The sequence below is a fragment of the Lampetra fluviatilis genome, unplaced genomic scaffold, assembly GCF_964198595.1.
Source record: "Lampetra fluviatilis unplaced genomic scaffold, kcLamFluv1.1 SCAFFOLD_709, whole genome shotgun sequence".
Classification (NCBI taxonomy): domain Eukaryota; kingdom Metazoa; phylum Chordata; class Hyperoartia; order Petromyzontiformes; family Petromyzontidae; genus Lampetra; species Lampetra fluviatilis.
In genome coordinates, this window is record NW_027620455.1 from 33,944 (window position 1) to 52,500 (window position 18,557).

Below are 18,557 nucleotides of genomic sequence, written 5' to 3' on the forward strand. Positions count from 1 at the left end.
TCTTCTTGTTTCCTGTGATCGTGAAAAAGAAAGAAGAGAGGGAGAGAGAGAGGGGGGGGGAGTGAAGGGGAGGGGTGGACATCAAAGGATGACGGCGGAGGGAGAGGGAGTCGGGAGAGAGTGGATCTGGGTGAGTGGGTGAGAGAGTGAGTGGGTGAGTGAGTGGGTGGGTGAGTGAGTGGGTGGGTGAGTGAGTGAGTGGGTGAGTGAGCGAGCGAGTGAGTGGGTGAGTGAGTGGGTGGGTGAGTGAGTGGGTGAGAGAGTGAGTGGACAGATGAGCGGGTGAGTGAGTGGTTGGGTTAGTGGGTGGGTGGGTGAGTGAGTGAGTGGGTGAGCGGGTGAGTGAGTGGGTGGGTGGGTGAATGAGTGAGTGGGGGAATGGGTGAGAGAGTGAGTGGACAGATGAGCGGGTGAGTGAGTGAGTGGGTGGTTGGGTGAGTGAGTGAGTGGGTAAGTGAGTGGGTGGGTGGGTGAGTGAGTGGGTGAGTGAGAGGAAGAGTGAGTGGACAGATGAGCGGGTGAGTGAGTGAGTGGGTGGTTGTGTGAGTGAGTGAGTGGGAGAGAGAGTGAGTGGGCAGATGAGCGGGTGAGTGAGTGAGTGGTTGGGTTAGTGGGTGGGTGGGTGAGTGAGTGAGTGGGTGAGTGGGTGAGTGAGTGGGTGGGTGAATGAGTGAGTGGGGGAATGGGTGAGAGAGTGAGTGGACAGATGAGCGGGTGAGTGAGTGAGTGGGTGGTTGGGTGAGTGAGTGGGTGGGTGGGTGGGTGAGTGAGTGAGTGGGTGGGTGAGTGAGTGAGTGGGGGAATGGGTGAGAGAGTGAGTGGACAGATGAGCGGGTGAGTGAGTGAGTGGGTGGTTGGGTGAGTGAGTGGGTGGGTGAGTGAGTGGGGGAATGGGTGAGAGAGTGAGTGGACAGATGAGCGGGTGAGTGAGTGAGTGAGTGGGGGAATGGGTGAGTGAGTGGGTGGGTGGGTGAGTGAGTGAGTGGGTGAGAGAAAGAGTGAGTGGGCAGATGAGCGAGTGAGTGAGTGGGTGGTTGAGTGGGTGGGTGAGCGGGTGAGTGAGTGGGGGAATGGGTGAGAGAGTGAATGGACAGATGAGCGGGTGAGTGAGTGGGTGGATGTGCGAGTGAGTGATTGAGTGGGTGAGTGAGTGAGTGGGTGAGTGAGTAGGTGTGTTGGTGAGTGGGTGGGTGAGTGAGTGAGTGGGTGGGTGATTGTGTGAGTGTGTGGGTGAGTGACTGGGTGGGTGGGTGAGTGAGTGAGTGGGTGGGTGAGTGGGTGAGTGGGTGTGTGGATGAGAGTTTGGGTGAGTTAGTGAGGGAATGAGCAGTGTTAACCTACGGGCAGTGTTGAGTCTATGGGTAGTGCTGAGTCTATGGGCAGTGTTGAGTCTATGGGCAGTGCTGAGTCTATGGGCAGTGCTGAGTCTGTGGGCAGTGTTGAGTCTATGGGCAGTGTTGAGTCTATGGGCAGTGTTGAGTCTATGTACAGTGTTGAGTCTATGGGCAGTGTTGAGTCTATGGGTAGTGTTGAGTCTATGGTGCAGTGTTGAGTCTATGGGCAGTGTTGAGTCTATGGGTAGTGTTGAGTCTATGGGCAGTGTTGAGTCTATGGGCAGTGTTGAGTCTATGGTGCAGTGTTGAGTCTATGGGCAGTGTTGAGTCTATGGGCAGTGTTGAGTCTATGGGCAGTGTTGAGTGTATGGGCAGTGTTGAGTCTATGGGCAGTGTTGAGTCTATGGGCAGTGTTGAGTCTATGGGCAGTGTTGAGTCTATGGTGCAGTGTTGAGTCTATGGGTAGTGTTGAGTCTATGGTGCAGTGTTGAGTCTATGGGTAGTGTTGAGTCTATGGTGCAGTGTTGAGTCTATGGGCAGTGTTGAGTCTATGGGCAGTGTTGAGTCTATGGTGCAGTGTTGAGTCTATGGGCAGTGTTGAGTCTATGGATAGTGTTGAGTCTATGGGGCAGTGTTGAGTCTATGGGCAGTGTTGAGTGTATGGGCAGTGTTGAGTCTATGGGCAGTGTTGAGTCTATGGGCAGTGTTGAGTCTATGGGCAGTGTTGAGTCTATGGTGCAGTGTTGAGTCTATGGGTAGTGTTGAGTCTATGGTGCAGTGTTGAGTTTATGGGTAGTGTTGAGTCTATGGTGCAGTGTTGAGTCTATGGGCAGTGTTGAGTCTATGGGCAGTGTTGAGTCTATGGTGCAGTGTTGAGTCTATGGGCAGTGTTGAGTCTATGGATAGTGTTGAGTCTATGGGGCAGTGTTGAGTCTATGGGCAGTGTTAATTCTATAGGCAGTGTTGAGTCTGTGGGCAGTGTTGAGTCTATGGGTGGTGTTGAGTCTATAGGGCAGTGTTGAGTCTATGGGCAGTGTTGAGTCTATGGATAGTGTTGAGTCTATGGATAGTGTTGAGTCTATGGTGCAGTGTTGAGTCTATGGGCAGTGTTAATTCTATAGGCAGTGTTGAGTCTGTGGGCAGTGTTGAGTCTATGGGTGGTGTTGAGTCTATAGGGCAGTGTTGAGTCTATGGGCAGTGTTGAGTCTATGGGTAGTGTTGAGTCTATGGATAGTGTTGAGTCTATGGGGCAGTGTTGAGTCTATGGGCAGTGTTGAGTCTATGGTAGTGTTGAGTCTATGGATAGTGTTGAGTCTATGGGCAGTGTTGAGTCTATGGGCAGTGTTGAGTCTATGGGCAGTGTTGAGGCTATGGGCAGTGTTGAGTCTATGGGTAGTGTTGAGTCTATGGGCAGTGTTGAGTCTATGGGTAGTGTTGAGTCTATGGGTAGTGTTGAGTCTATGGATAGTGTTGAGTCTATGGGTAGTGTTGAGTCTATGGGCAGTGTTGAGTCTATGGGCAGTGTTGAGTCTATGGGCAGTGTTGAGTCTATGGGTAGTGTTGAGTCTATGGGCAGTGTTGAGTCTATGGATAGTGTTGAGTCTATGGGTAGTGTTGAGTCTATGGGTAGTGTTGAGTCTATGGGTGGTGTTGAGTCTATGGGCAGTGTTGAGTCTATGGGCAGTGTTGAGTCTATGGGCAGTGTTGAGTCTATGGTGCAGTGTTGAGTCTATGGGCAGTGTTGAGTCTGTGGGCAGTGTTGAGTCTATGGGCAGTGTTGAGTCTATGGGCAGTGTTGAGTCTGTGGGCAGTGTTGAGTCTGTGGGCAGTGTTGAGTCTATGGGCAGTGTTGAGTCTATGGGCAGTGTTGAGTCTATGGTGCAGTGTTGAGTCTGTGGGCAGTGTTGAGTCTATGGGCAGTGTTGAGTCTATGGGCAGTGTTGAGTCTATGGTGCAGTGTTGAGTCTGTGGCAGTGTTGAGTCTATGGTGCAGTGTTGAGTCTATGGGCAGTGTTGAGTCTATGGGCAGTGTTGAGTGTATGGTGCAGTGTTGAGTCTATGGTGCAGTGTTGAGTCTATGGTGCAGTGTTGAGTCTATGGTGCAGTGTTGAGTCTATGGTGCAGTGTTGAGTCTATGGTGCAGTGTTGAGTCTATGGTGCAGTGTTGAGTCTATGGTGCAGTGTTGAGTCTATGGGCAGTGTTGAGTCTATGGGCAGTGTTGAGTCTATGGGCAGTGTTGAGTCTATGGGCAGTGTTGAGTCTATGGGTAGTGTTGAGTCTATGGTGCAGTGTTGAGTCTATGGGCAGTGTTGAGTCTATGGGCAGTGTTGAGTCTATGGTTCAGTGTTGAGTCTATGGGCAGTGTTGAGTCTATGGTGCAGTGTTGAGTCTATGGTGCAGTGTTGAGTCTATGGTGCAGTGTTGAGTCTATGGGCAGTGTTGAGTCTATGGGCAGTGTTGAGTCTATGGGCAGTGTTGAGTCTGTGGGCAGTGTTGGGTCTATGGGCAGTGTTGAGTCTGTGGGCAGTGTTGAGTGTATGGGCAGTGTTGAGTCTATGGGCAGTGCTGAGTCTATGGGCAGTGTTGAGTCTATGGTGCAGTGTTGAGTCTATGGTGCAGTGTTGAGTCTGTGGGCAGTGTTGAGTCTATGGTGCAGTGTTGAGTCTATGGGCAGTGTTGAGTCTATGGGCAGTGCTGAGTCTATGGGCAGTGTTGAGTCTATGGTGCAGTGTTGAGTCTATGGTGCAGTGTTGAGTCTGTGGGCAGTGTTGAGTCTATGGTGCAGTGTTGAGTCTATGGGCAGTGTTGAGTGTATGGGTAGTGTTGAGTCTGTGGGCAGTGTTGAGTCTATGGGCAGTGTTGAGTCTATGGGCAGTGTTGAGTCTATGGGCAGTGTTGAGTCTATGGGCAGTGTTGAGTCTATGGGCAGTGTTGAGTCTATGGGCAGTGTTGAGTCTATGGGCAGTGTTGAGTCTATGGTGCAGTGTTGAGTCTATGGGCAGTGTTGAGTCTATGGTGCAGTGTTGAGTCTATGGGCAGTGTTGGGTGTATGGGCAGTGTTGGGTCTATGGGTAGTGTTGAGTCTATGGGCAGTGGTGGGTCTATGGGTAGTGTTGAGTCTATGGGCAGTGTTGAGTCTATGGTGCAGTGTTGAGTCTATGGGCAGTGTTGAGTCTATGGGCAGTGTTGAGTCTATGGTGCAGTGTTGAGTCTATGGTGCAGTGTTGAGTCTATGGGTAGTGTTGAGTCTATGGGCAGTGTTGAGTCTATGGGCAGTGTTGAGTCTATGGTGCAGTGTTGAGTCTATGGGCAGTGTTGAGTCTATGGTGCAGTGTTGAGTCTATGGGCAGTGTTGAGTCTGTGGGCAGTGTTGAGTCTGTGGGCAGTGTTGAGTCTGTGGGCAGTGTTGAGTCTATGGGCAGTGTTGAGTCTATGGGCAGTGTTGAGTCTATGGTGCAGTGTTGAGTCTATGGGCAGTGTTGAGTCTATGGTGCAGTGTTGAGTCTATGGGCAGTGTTGAGTCTGTGGGCAGTGTTGAGTCTGTGGGCAGTGTTGAGTCTGTGGGCAGTGTTGAGTCTATGGGCGTGACATCATTCTGTGACTTAACGCGGCTCTGGGGTGACGTGACGTCACCGGGAGGAGGAGGCGGTGACGTAACGGCACGGAGGCTTGCTGGGGGGTGGAGTAGCAGCAGGAGGTGACGTAACGTCGCGAGGTTAGGGGGAGGTAGAGGCGACATGACGTCACGTGGAGGGGGGGAGGAGACGAGACGTCACTAGGTTACGTGACGTCATCTCCGAACCCAAACAGCGATGGCGGCGCAGGGAGTGGAGGTCGCGGAGGAGACGCGGAAGAGAATCGACGGCGAGGTGGGGGGGAGGTGGGGGGGGAGGTGGGGGGGTGGGGGGAGGTGGGGGGGAGGTGGGGGGGAGGTGGGGGGGGAGGTGGGGGGGGTGGGGGGAGGTGGGGGGAAGGTGGGGGGAAGGTGGGGGGGAGGTGGGGGGGAGGTGGGGGGGGTGGGGGGAGGTGGGGGGGAGGTGGGGGGGTGGGGGGAGGTGGGGGGGGAGGTGGGGGGGTGGGGGGAGGTGGGGGGAAGGTGGGGGGGAGGTGGGGGGGTGGGGGAGGTGGGGGGAGGTGGGGGGGAGGTGGGGGGAAGGTGGGGGGGTGGGGGGGAGGAGGTGGTGGGGGAGGAGGTAGGGGGGTTGTGGGGGAGGTGGGGGGGGAGGTGGGGGGGGAGGTGGGGAGGTGGAGGAGGGGGGGGAGGTGGGGGGGGAGTGGGGGGGGGAGGTGGGAAGGTGGGGGGGGGGACGAGGTGGTGGGGGAGGGTGGGGGGTGGAGGGGAGGTGGGGTGGGGGGGAGGTGAGGGGGGGGGATGTGAGGGGGGGGAGTGGGGGACGAGGTGGGGGGGAGTGGGGGGGTGGGGGGGAGGTGGGGGACGAGGTGGGGGGGGGGGGTGGTGGGGGAGTGGGGGGGTGGTGGGGGGAGGTGAGGGGGGGGTGTGAGGGGGGGGATGTGAGGGGGGGGAGTGGGGGACGAGGTGGGGGGGAGTGGGGGGGTGGGGGGGAGGTGGGGGACGAGGTGGGGGGGGGTGGTGGGGGAGTGGGGGGGAGGTGAGGGGGGGGGATGTGAGGGGGGGGGAGTGGGGGACGAGGTGAGGGGGGGGGGAGTGGGGGACGAGGTGGGGGGGAGTGGGGGGGAGGTGGGGGACGAGGTGGGGGGGGGGTGGTGGGGGAGGTGGGGGGGTGGTGGGGGGAGGTGAGGGGGGGGGTGTGAGGGGGGGGGGAGTGGGGGACGAGGTGAGGGGGGGGGGGGGGGTGGGGGGGAGGTGGAGGTGAGGGGGGGGTGTTGAGTGGAGGAGGTGGGGGGAGGTGAGGTGGGGAGCGGTGGTGCAGCGGTTAGTGGTGTGTAGTAAACAACGCCAGCACTGGGGGAGACAAAGGCGGCCGGGCGTGGTGGTGGTGGTGGCCACCCACCCCCCTCTGTGTGTGTCACAGGCAGTGCTTCTGCTGCTACTCGCTACTAACAGCACTTGCCCCTACAGCCCTGTGTGTGTGTGGGGGGGTTACCTGGGGGAGCTTTACCTGTGCCTGGGTGAGTGGGTGGGTGAGTGGGTGAGTGAGTAGTAGAGTGAGTGAGTGGGTGAGTGAGTGGGTGGGTGAGTGAGTGGGTGGGTGGGTGGGTGAGTGAGTGTGTGGGTGTCTGTGTGGGTGAGTGGGTGAGTGGGTGGGTGAGTGAGTGTGTGAGTGGGTGTCTGGGTGGGTGGGATGGGTGAGTGAGTGAGTGACTGAGTGTGTGGGTGAGTGAGTGAGTGGGTGAGTGAGTGGGTGGGTGAGTGAGTGGGTGACTGAGTGGATGTGTGGGTGGGTGGATGAGTCGGTGGGTGAGTGGGTGGGTGAGTGTGTGGGTGAGTGTGTGGGTGAGTGGGTGGGTGTGTGGGTGGGTGAGTGTGTGGGTGGGTGAGTGGGTGGGTGTGTGGGTGGGTGAGTGTGTGGGTGGGTGAGTGGGTGGGTGTGTGGGTGGGTGAGTGTGTGGGTGGGTGGGTGAGTGAGTGGATGAGTGTGTGGTTGGGTGGGTGGGTGAGTGAGTGAGTGGGTGAGTGAGTGTGTGGTTGGATGGGTGGGTGAGTGGGTGTGTGGGTGGGTGAGTGAGTGGTTGAGTGTGTGAATGGTTGAGTGACTGAGTGGGTGACTGAGTGAATGAGTGAGTGAGTGAATGAGTGAGTGAGTGACTGAGTGACTGACTGAGTGACTGACTGAGTGAGTGACTGAGTGACTGACTGACTGGTTGAATGACTGAGTGACTGAGTGACTGACTGACTGGCTGAATGACTGAGTGACTGAGTGACTGACTGAGTGACTGACTGAGTGACTGACTGAGTGAGTGAGTGACTGACTGAGTGACTGACTGAGTGACTGACTGAGTGAGTGAGTGACTGACTGAGTGACTGACTGAGTGACTGACTGAGTGAGTGTGTGTCTGCTACCCTTGCCCCAACATCCCCCGTTTGTCCGCGCGCGTGCCGATGGACGATGAAGGTGGACCACCACGAGGTGGACGATGTGGACGACCACGAGGAGGTGGACGAGGAGGTGGACGAGGAGGTGGACGAGGAGGAGGTGGACGAGTTGGCGTCGTGGCCTCCCCCCGCCGGCCTGGCCGAGGCGGCCCTCAGGATGCGACGATTTGTGCGCCTCCACGGGGGGAGGGGCCGTCCCGTGGTGCTCGTGACGTCGGGGGGCACCAAGGTGGGGGGGGGGGGGCACGGGTGGGGTGGGGGGGTGGGCGGGTGAGAGGGGGGTGGGGTTGGGGGGTGGGGGGGTGTTGGTGGGGGTGGTGGGGGGGGTGTTGGTGGGGGGGTGGGGTGTTGGTGGTGGGGGGGTGTTGGTGGGGGGGTGGGGTGTTGGTGGGGTTGGTGGGGGTTGGCACGGGGGGGGGGTGGGGTTGGTGGGGGCGGGCACGGGGGGAGGGGCCGCCCCATGGTGCTCGTGACGTCGGGGGGCACCAAGGTGGGGGGGTGGTGGCGGGTGAGAGGGGGGGTGGGGGGGTGGGGGGGGTGGGGTGGTGGTGGTGGGGGGGTGGGGTGTTGGTGGGGTTGGTGGGGGGGGGCACGGGGGGGTGGGGGGGGGGCACGGGGGGAGGATGGCGGGGATGGGGGGGTGTTGGTGGGGGGGGTGGGGGGGGTGTTGGTGGGGGGGGTGGGGGGGGTGTTGGTGGGGGGGGTGGGGGGGGTGTTGGTGGGGGGGGTGGTGGTGGAGGTGGGAGGGGGGGGTGTTGGTGGGGGGGGTGGTGGTGGGGGTGGGAGGGGGGGGTGTTGGTGGGGGGGGTGGGAGGGGGGGGTGTTGGTGGGGGGGGTGGTGGTGGGGGTGGGAGGGGGGGGTGTTGGTGGGGGGGGTGGGGGGTGGGGGTGGGAGGGGGGGGTGTTGGTGGGGGGGGTGGGGGGTGGGGTGGGAGGGGGGGGTGTTGGTGGGGGGGGTGGCGGGGGGGGGTGGGAGGGGGGGGGCACGGGTGGGGGGGGCATTGAACCCAGGGCCTCCTGCGTACCAGGCGAGGTAGTTAACATCTCATCAGGGTCGTGATCTCTCTGTGTCTCTCTCTGTGTGTCTCGCTCTGTGTCTCTGTGTGTCTCTGTCTCTCTGTGTCTCTGTGTCTCTCCGTGTCTCTCCGTGTCTCTGTGTCTCTCTGTGTCTCTCTCTCTGTCTCTCTGTGTCTCTGTGTCTCTCCGTGTCTCTCCGTGTCTCTGTGTCTCTGTCTCTCTGTGTCTCTGTGTCTCTGTGTCTCTGTCTCTCTGTGTCTCTGTCTCTCCATGTCTCTGTGTCTCTGTGTCTCTCTGTGTCTCTGTGTCTCTCTGTGTCTCTCTCTGTGTGTCTCGCTCTGTGTCTCTCTGTGTCTCTGTGTCTCTCTCTGTCTCTCCATGTCTCTGTGTCTCTGTGTCTCTCTGTGTCTCTGTGTCTCTCTGTGTCTCTCTCTGTGTGTCTCTCTGTGTCTCTCTGTGTCTCTGTGTCTCTCTCTGTCTCTCCATGTCTCTGTGTCTCTGTGTCTCTCTGTGTCTCTCTCTGTGTGTCTCGCTCTGTGTCTCTGTGTCTCTCTCTGTCTCTCTGTGTCTCTGTCTCTCTCCATGTCTCTGTGTCTCTGTCTCTCTCTGTGTCTCTGTGTCTCTCTGTGTCTCTCTCTCTGTGTCTCTCCATGTCTCTGTCTCTCTGTGTCTCTCTCTGTCTCTCCATGTCTCTGTCTCTCTGTCTTTCTCTGTGTCTCTCTGTGTCTCTGTCTCTCTGTGTCTCTGTGTCTCTCTGTGTCTCTCTGTGTCTCTCTGTGTCTCTCTGTGTCTCTCTGTGTCTCTGTGTCTCTCTGTGTCTCTCTGTGTCTCTGTCTCTCTCTGTGTCTCTCTGTGTCTCTCTGTGTCTCTGTGTCTCTCTGTGTCTCTCTGTGTCTCTGTCTCTCTCTGTGTCTCTCTGTGTCTCTCTGTGTCTCTCTGTGTCTCTCTGTGTCTCTGTGTCTCTCTGTGTCTCTCTGTGTCTCTGTGTCTCTCTGTGTCTCTCTGTGTCTCTGTGTCTCTCCATGTCTCTGTCTCTCTGTCTCTCTCTGTGTCTCTCTGTGTCTCTGTCTCTCTGTGTCTCTGTGTCTCTCTCTGTCTCTCTGTGTCTCTGTGTCTCTCTGTGTCTCTGTGTCTCTCCATGTCTCTGTCTCTCTGTCTTTCTCTGTGTCTCTCTGTGTCTCTGTCTCTCTGTGTCTCTGTGTCTCTCTCTGTCTCTCTGTGTCTCTGTGTCTCTCTGTGTCTCTGTGTCTCTCTGTGTCTCTGTGTCTCTGTGTCTCTCTGTCTCTCTCTCTGTCTCTCTCTGTCTCTCTGTCTCTCTGTGTCTCTGTGTCTCTCTGTGTCTCTGTCTCTCTCTGTCTCTCTCTCTGTGTCTCTCCATGTCTCTGTCTCTCTGTCTCTCTCTGTGTCTCTCTGTGTCTCTGTCTCTCTCTGTGTCTTTGTATCTCTCTGTGTCTCTCTGTGTCTCTCTGTGTCTCTGTGTCTCTCTCTGTGTCTCAGGTGCCGCTAGAGGGACAGGCTGTCCGCTTTCTCGACAACTTCAGCAGCGTGTCTCTCTGTGTCTCTCTGTGTCTCTCTCTGTGTCTCTCTCTGTCTCTCTGTGTCTTTGTGTCTCTCTCTGTGTCTCTGTGTCTCTGTGTCTTTGTGTCTCTCTCTGTGTCTCTGTGTCTTTGTGTCTCTCTCTGTGTCTCTGTGTCTCTGTGTCTCTGTGTCTTTGTGTCTCTCTCTGTGTCTCTGTGTCTTTGTGTCTCTCTCTGTCTCTCTGTGTCTCTCTCTGTCTCTCTCTGTCTCTCTCCGTGTCCCAGGTGCCGCTAGAGGGACAGGCTGTCCGCTTTCTCGACAACTTCAGCAGCGTGTCTCTCTCTGTCTCTCTCTGTCTCTCTCCGTGTCCCAGGTGCCTCTAGAGGGACAGGCTGTCCGCTTTCTCGACAACTTCAGCAGCGTGTCTCTCTCTGTCTCTCTCTGTCTCTCTCCGTGTCCCAGGTGCCTCTAGAGGGACAGGCTGTCCGCTTTCTCGACAACTTCAGCAGCGTGTCTCTCTGTGTCTCTCTCTGTCTCTCTCCGTGTCCCAGGTGCCTCTAGAGGGACAGGCTGTCCGCTTTCTCGACAACTTCAGCAGCGTGTCTCTCTGTGTCTCTCTCTGTCTCTCTCCGTGTCCCAGGTGCCTCTAGAGGGACAGGCTGTCCGCTTTCTCGACAACTTCAGCAGCGTGTCTCTCTCTGTCTCTCTCTGTCTCTCTCCGTGTCCCAGGTGCCTCTAGAGGGACAGGCTGTCCGCTTTCTCGACAACTTCAGCAGCGTGTCTCTCTGTGTCTCTCTCTGTCTCTCTCCGTGTCTCAGGTGCCTCTAGAGGGACAGGCTGTCCGCTTTCTCGACAACTTCAGCAGCGTGTCTCTCTGTGTCTCTCTGTGTCTCTCTCCGTGTCCCAGGTGCCTCTAGAGGGACAGGCTGTCCGCTTTCTCGACAACTTCAGCAGCGTGTCTCTCTGTGTCTCTCTCTGTCTCTCTCCGTGTCCCAGGTGCCTCTAGAGGGACAGGCTGTCCGCTTTCTCGACAACTTCAGCAGCGTGTCTCTCTCTGTCTCTCTCTGTCTCTCTCCGTGTCCCAGGTGCCTCTAGAGGGACAGGCTGTCCGCTTTCTCGACAACTTCAGCAGCGTGTCTCTCTGTGTCTCTCTCTGTCTCTCTCCGTGTCTCAGGTGCCTCTAGAGGGACAGGCTGTCCGCTTTCTCGACAACTTCAGCAGCGTGTCTCTCTGTGTCTCTCTGTGTCTCTCTCCGTGTCCCAGGTGCCTCTAGAGGGACAGGCTGTCCGCTTTCTCGACAACTTCAGCAGCGGGTCTCTCTGTGTCTCTCTGTGTCTCTCTCCGTGTCCCAGGTGCCTCTAGAGGGACAGGCTGTCCGCTTTCTCGACAACTTCAGCAGCGGGTCTCTCTGTGTCTCTCTGTGTCTCTCTCCGTGTCCCAGGTGCCTCTAGAGGGACAGGCTGTCCGCTTTCTCGACAACTTCAGCAGCGTGTCTCTCTGTGTCTCTCTCTGTCTCTCTCCGTGTCCCAGGTGCCTCTAGAGGGACAGGCTGTCCGCTTTCTCGACAACTTCAGCAGCGTGTCTCTCTGTGTCTCTCTCTGTCTCTCTCCGTGTCTCAGGTGCCTCTAGAGGGACAGGCTGTCCGCTTTCTCGACAACTTCAGCAGCGTGTCTCTCTGTGTCTCTCTCTGTCTCTCTCCGTGTCTCAGGTGCCTCTAGAGGGACAGGCTGTCCGCTTTCTCGACAACTTCAGCAGCGTGTCTCTCTCTGTCTCTCTCTGTCTCTCTCCGTGTCCCAGGTGCCTCTAGAGGGACAGGCTGTCCGCTTTCTCGACAACTTCAGCAGCGTGTCTCTCTGTGTCTCTCTCTGTCTCTCTCCGTGTCCCAGGTGCCTCTAGAGGGACAGGCTGTCCGCTTTCTCGACAACTTCAGCAGCGTGTCTCTCTCTGTCTCTCTCTGTCTCTCTCCGTGTCCCAGGTGCCTCTAGAGGGACAGGCTGTCCGCTTTCTCGACAACTTCAGCAGCGTGTCTCTCTCTGTCTCTCTCTGTCTCTCTCCGTGTCCCAGGTGCCTCTAGAGGGACAGGCTGTCCGCTTTCTCGACAACTTCAGCAGCGTGTCTCTCTGTGTCTCTCTCTGTCTCTCTCCGTGTCCCAGGTGCCTCTAGAGGGACAGGCTGTCCGCTTTCTCGACAACTTCAGCAGCGGGCGGCGCGGATCAGCGAGCGCCGAGAGTCTCCTGGCGGCAAACTGCCCAGTGCTGCTGATACGCAGACGCCACTCGCTAGCACCCTACGATAGACACCTTCATGGGTACCACCACTCACCACCACTCACCACCACTCACCACTACACTCACCACTACTCACCACTACACTCACCACTACACTCACCACTACTCACCACTACACTCACCACCACTACACTCACCACCACCACTGCCCAGTGCTGCTGATACGCAGACGCCACTCGCTAGCACCCTACGATAGACACCTTCATGGGTACCACCACTCACCATTACACTCACCACTACTCACCACTACACTCACCACTACTCACCACTACACTCACCACTACACTCACCACTCACCACTCACCACTGCCCAGTGCTGCTGATACGCAGACGCCACTCGCTAGCACCCTACGATAGACACCTTCATGGGTACCACCACTCACCACCACTCACCACTACACTCACCACTACACTCACCACTACACTCACCACTACACTCACCACTACACTCACCACTACACTCACCACTACACTCACCACCACTCACCACTCACCACTGCCCAGTGCTGCTGATACGCAGACGCCACTCGCTAGCACCCTACGATAGACACCTTCATGGGTACCACCACTCACCACCACTCACCACTACACTCACCACTACACTCACCACTACTCACCACTACTCACCACTACACTCACCACCACTACACTCACCACTCACCACTGCCCAGTGCTGCTGATACGCAGACGCCACTCGCTAGCACCCTACGATAGACACCTTCATGGGTACCACCACTCACCACCACTCACCACTACACTCACCACTACACTCACCACTCACCACTACACTCACCACTCACCACTGCCCAGTGCTGCTGATACGCAGACGCCACTCGCTAGCACCCTACGATAGACACCTACATGGGTACCACTACTCACCACCACTCACCACTACACTCACCACTACACTCACCACTACACTCACCACTACACTCACCACTACACTCACCACTACACTCACCACTACACTCACCACCACTCACCACTACACTCACCACTCACCACTGCCCAGTGCTGCTGATACGCAGACGCCACTCGCTAGCACCCTACGATAGACACCTTCATGGGTACCACCACTCACCATTACACTCACCACTACTCACCACTACACTCACCACTACTCACCACTACACTCACCACTACACTCACCACTCACCACTCACCACTGCCCAGTGCTGCTGATACGCAGACGCCACTCGCTAGCACCCTACGATAGACACCTTCATGGGTACCACCACTCACCACTACTCACCACTACTCACCATTACACTCACCACTACTCACCACACTCACCACTACTCACCACTACACTCACCACTACTCACCACTACACTCACCACTCACCACTCACCACTGCCCAGTGCTGCTGATACGCAGACGCCACTCGCTAGCACCCTACGATAGACACCTTCATGGGTACCACCACTCACCACTACTCACCACTACTCACCACTACACTCACCACTACTCACCACTACACTCACCACTACACTCACCACTCACCACTCACCACTGCCCAGTGCTGCTGATACGCAGACGCCACTCGCTAGCACCCTACGATAGACACCTTCATGGGTACCACCACTCACCACCACTCACCACTACACTCACCACTACTCACCACTACTCACCACTACTCACCACTACTCTCACCACTACACTCACCACCACTCACCACTACACTCACCACTACACTCACCACTACTCACCACTACTCACCACTACACTCACCACTACTCACCACTACACTCACCACTACTCACCACTACACTCACCACTACTCACCACTACTCACCACTACACTCACCACTACTCACCACTACTCACCACTACACTCACCACTACACTCACCACTACACTCACCACTACACTCACCACTACACTCACCACTACTCACCACTACTCACCACTACACTCACCACTACACTCACCACTACACTCACCACTACACTCACCACCACCACTCACCACCACTCACCACTACTCACCACTACTCACCACTACACTCACCACTACACTCACCACTACACTCACCACTACACTCACCACCACCACTCACCACTACTCACCACTACTCACCACTACTCACCACTCCTCACCACCACCACTCACCACTCACCACCACACTCACCACCACTCACCACCACTACACTCACCACCACTCACCACTACTCACCACCACTCACCACCACTACACTCACCACCACTCACCACTACTCACCACCACTACACTCACCACCACTCACCACTACTCACCACCACTCACCACCACTACACTCACCACCACTCACCACCACACTCACCACCACTCACCACCACTACACTCACCACCACTCACCACTACTCACCACCACTCACCACCACTCACCACTACCGCCCCCCCCTCACCACCACTCACCACTACTCACCACCACTCACCACCACTACACTCACCACCACTCACCACTACTCACCACTACTCACCACCACTACACTCACCACCACTCACCACTACTCACCACCACTCACCACCACTCACCACCACTCACCACTACTCACCACTACCGCCCCCCCCTCACCACCACTCACCACTACTCACCACCACTCACCACAACTACACTCACCACTACTCACCACCACTCACCACCACTCACCACCACTCACCACCACTCACCACTACCGCCCCCCCCTCACCACCACTCACCACTACTCACCACCACTCACCACAACTACACTCACCACTACTCACCACCACTCACCACTACCGCCCCCCCCTCACCACCACTCACCACCACTCACCACCACTCACCACCACTACACTCACCACCACTCACCACCACTCACCACCACTCACCACTACTCACCACCACTCACCACCACTACACTCACCACCACTCACCACCACTCACCACCACTCACCACTACTCACCACCACTCACCACCACTACACTCACCACCACTCACCACCACTCACCACCACTCACCACTACTCACCACTACTCACCACCACTACACTCACCACTACTCACCACCACTACACTCACCACTACTCACCACCACTCACCACCACTCACCACTACTCACCACCACTCACCACCACTCACCACCACTCACCACTACCGCCCCCCCCTCACCACCACTCACCACCACTCACCACCACTCACCACCACTACACTCACCACCACTCACCACTACTCACCACTACTCACCACCACTACACTCACCACTACCGCCCCCCCCTCACCACCACTCACCACCACTCACCACCACTCACCACCACTACACTCACCACCACTCACCACTACTCACCACTACTCACCACCACTACACTCACCACTACCGCCCCCCCCTCACCACCACTCACCACCACTCACCACCACTCACCACCACTACACTCACCACCACTCACCACTACTCACCACTACTCACCACCACTACACTCACCACTACCGCCCCCCCCTCACCACCACTCACCACCACTCACCACCACTCACCACCACTACACTCACCACCACTCACCACTACTCACCACCACTCACCACCACTACACTCACCACCACTCACCACTACTCACCACTACTCACCACCACTACACTCACCACTACCGCCCCCCCCTCACCACCACTCACCACCACTCACCACCACTCACCACCACTACACTCACCACCACTCACCACTACTCACCACTACTCACCACCACTACACTCACCACTACCGCCCCCCCCTCACCACCACTCACCACCACTCACCACCACTACACTCACCACCACTCACCACCACTCACCACCACTCACCACCACTACACTCACCACCACTCACCACTACTCACCACCACTCACCACCACTACACTCACCACCACTCACCACCACTCACCACCACTCACCACCACTCACCACCACTCACCACTACTCACCACCACTCACCACCACTCACCACCACTCACCACCACTCACCACCACTCACCACTACCGCCCCCCCCTCACCACCACTCACCACTACTCACCACCACTCACCACCACTACACTCACCACCACTCACCACTACTCACCACCACTCACCACCACTACACTCACCACCACTCACCACTACTCACCACTACTCACCACCACTCACCACTACCGCCCCCCCCTCTCACCACCACTCACCACCACTCACCACCACTCACCACTACTCACCACTACTCACCACCACTACACTCACCACCACTCACCACCACTCACCACTACTCACCACCACTCACCACCACTCACCACCACTCACCACCACTACACTCACCACTACTCACCACCACTCACCACTACTCACCACCACTCACCACCACTACACTCACCACCACTCACCACTACTCACCACTACTCACCACCACTCACCACCACTACACTCACCACCACTCACCACTACTCACCACCACTACACTCACCACTACCGCCCCCCCCTCACCACCACTCACCACCACTCACCACCACTCACCACCACTACACTCACCACCACTCACCACCACTCACCACCACTCACCACCACTACACTCACCACACTCACCACTACTCACCACCACTCACCACCACTACACTCACCACCACTCACCACCACTCACCACCACTCACCACCACTCACCACCACTCACCACCACTCACCACTACCGCCCCCCCCTCACCACCACTCACCACTACTCACCACCACTCACCACCACTACACTCACCACCACTCACCACTACTCACCACCACTCACCACCACTACACTCACCACCACTCACCACTACTCACCACTACTCACCACCACTCACCACTACCGCCCCCCCTCACCACACTCACCACTACTCACCACCACTCACCACCACTACACTCACCACCACTCACCACTACTCACCACCACTCACCACCACTACACTCACCACCACTCACCACTACTCACCACCACTCACCACCACTACACTCACCACCACTCACCACTACTCACCACCACTCACCACCACTCACCACTACTCACCACCACTCACCACCACTACACTCACCACCACTCACCACTACTCACCACCACTCACCACCACTACACTCACCACCACTCACCACTACTCACCACTACTCACCACTACCGCCCCCCCCTCACCACCACTCACCACTACTCACCACCACTCACCACAACTACACTCACCACCACTCACCACTACTCACCACCACTCACCACCACTACACTCACCACCACTCACCACTACTCACCACCACTCACCACCACTCACCACTACTCACCACCACTCACCACCACTACACTCACCACCACTCACCACTACTCACCACCACTCACCACCACTACACTCACCACCACTCACCACTACTCACCACTACTCACCACTACCGCCCCCCCCTCACCACCACTCACCACTACTCACCACCACTCACCACAACTACACCTCACCACCACTCACCACTACTCACCACCACTCACCACCACTACACTCACCAACCACTCACCACTACTCACCACTACTCACCACAACTACACTCACCACTACCGCCCCCCACCCCTCCCCACTAGCTCTTCATTCCTGAACCTTCTTGAGTTCGAGGGCGACGATGGCGGTGAGGGTGGCGGTGAGGGTGGCGGTGAGGGTGGCGGTGAGGGTGGCGGTGGTGAGGGTGGCGGTGAGGGTGGCGGTGAGGGTGGCGGTGGTGAGGGTGGTGAGGGTGGTGAGGGTGGAGGGGCGGGGGGGCCCCCCCCACCCCCCCGTATCCGGGTGCAGGAGTCTGCAGCGATGCGATTGGCTCCGCTCCTCCGACGTCGGCGTCACGTGATGGAGGGCGGCCTCCTACTGGAGGTGGAGTTCTCCACGCTGGGCGACTATCTCCACCTGCTGCACGTGGCAGCAGTCACCCTGCGCCCCGTGGGTGAGTGGGTGGGTGAGTGGGTGGGTGGGTGAGTGGGTGGGTGGGTGGGTGAGTGGGTGAGTGGGTGAGTGGGTGGGTTGGTGAGTGGGTGGGTTGGTGGGTGGGTGAGTGGGTGGGTGGGTGGGTGGGTGAGTGGGTGGGTGAGTGGGTGGGTGAGTGGGTGGGTGAATGAGTGGGTGGGTGAGTGGGTGGGTGGGTGAGTGGGTGGGTGAGTGGGTGAGTGGGTTAGTGGGTGGGTGGGTGAGTGGGTGGGTGGGTGAGTGGGTGGGTGGGTGAGTGGGTGAGTGGGTGAGTGAGTGGGTGGGTGAGTGGGTTAGTGGGTGGGTGGGTGAGTGGGTGGGTGAGTGGGTTAGTGGGTGGGTGGGTGAGTGGGTGGGTGAGTGGGTGGGTGGGTGGGTGAGTGGGTGGGTGGGTGGGTGAGTGGGTGGGTGGGTGGGTGGGTGGGTGAGTGGGTGAGTGGGTGGGTGGGTGGGTGGGTGAGTGGGTGGGTGAGTGGGTTAGTGGGTGGGTGGGTGAGTGG

At 57.7% G+C, this 18,557-nt stretch overlaps 1 protein-coding gene across 1 annotated transcript in view; it reads left to right on the top strand.

The window, feature by feature from the left end:
- Window positions 1-5,106: 5,106 nt before the first annotated feature.
- Window positions 5,107-18,557, top strand: part of PPCS (phosphopantothenoylcysteine synthetase) — a gene marked incomplete at its 3' end in the record, with an annotated part of 14,648 nt that continues 1,197 nt past the window's right edge. The window contains exons 1-4 of the mRNA XM_078884549.1: window positions 5,107-5,204; window positions 7,371-7,580; window positions 12,040-12,321; window positions 17,842-18,037. Of these exons, the coding sequence (XP_078740675.1) occupies window positions 5,148-5,204; window positions 7,371-7,580; window positions 12,040-12,321; window positions 17,842-18,037 (745 nt within the window). The remainder of the gene's footprint in view (window positions 5,205-7,370; window positions 7,581-12,039; window positions 12,322-17,841; window positions 18,038-18,557) is intronic.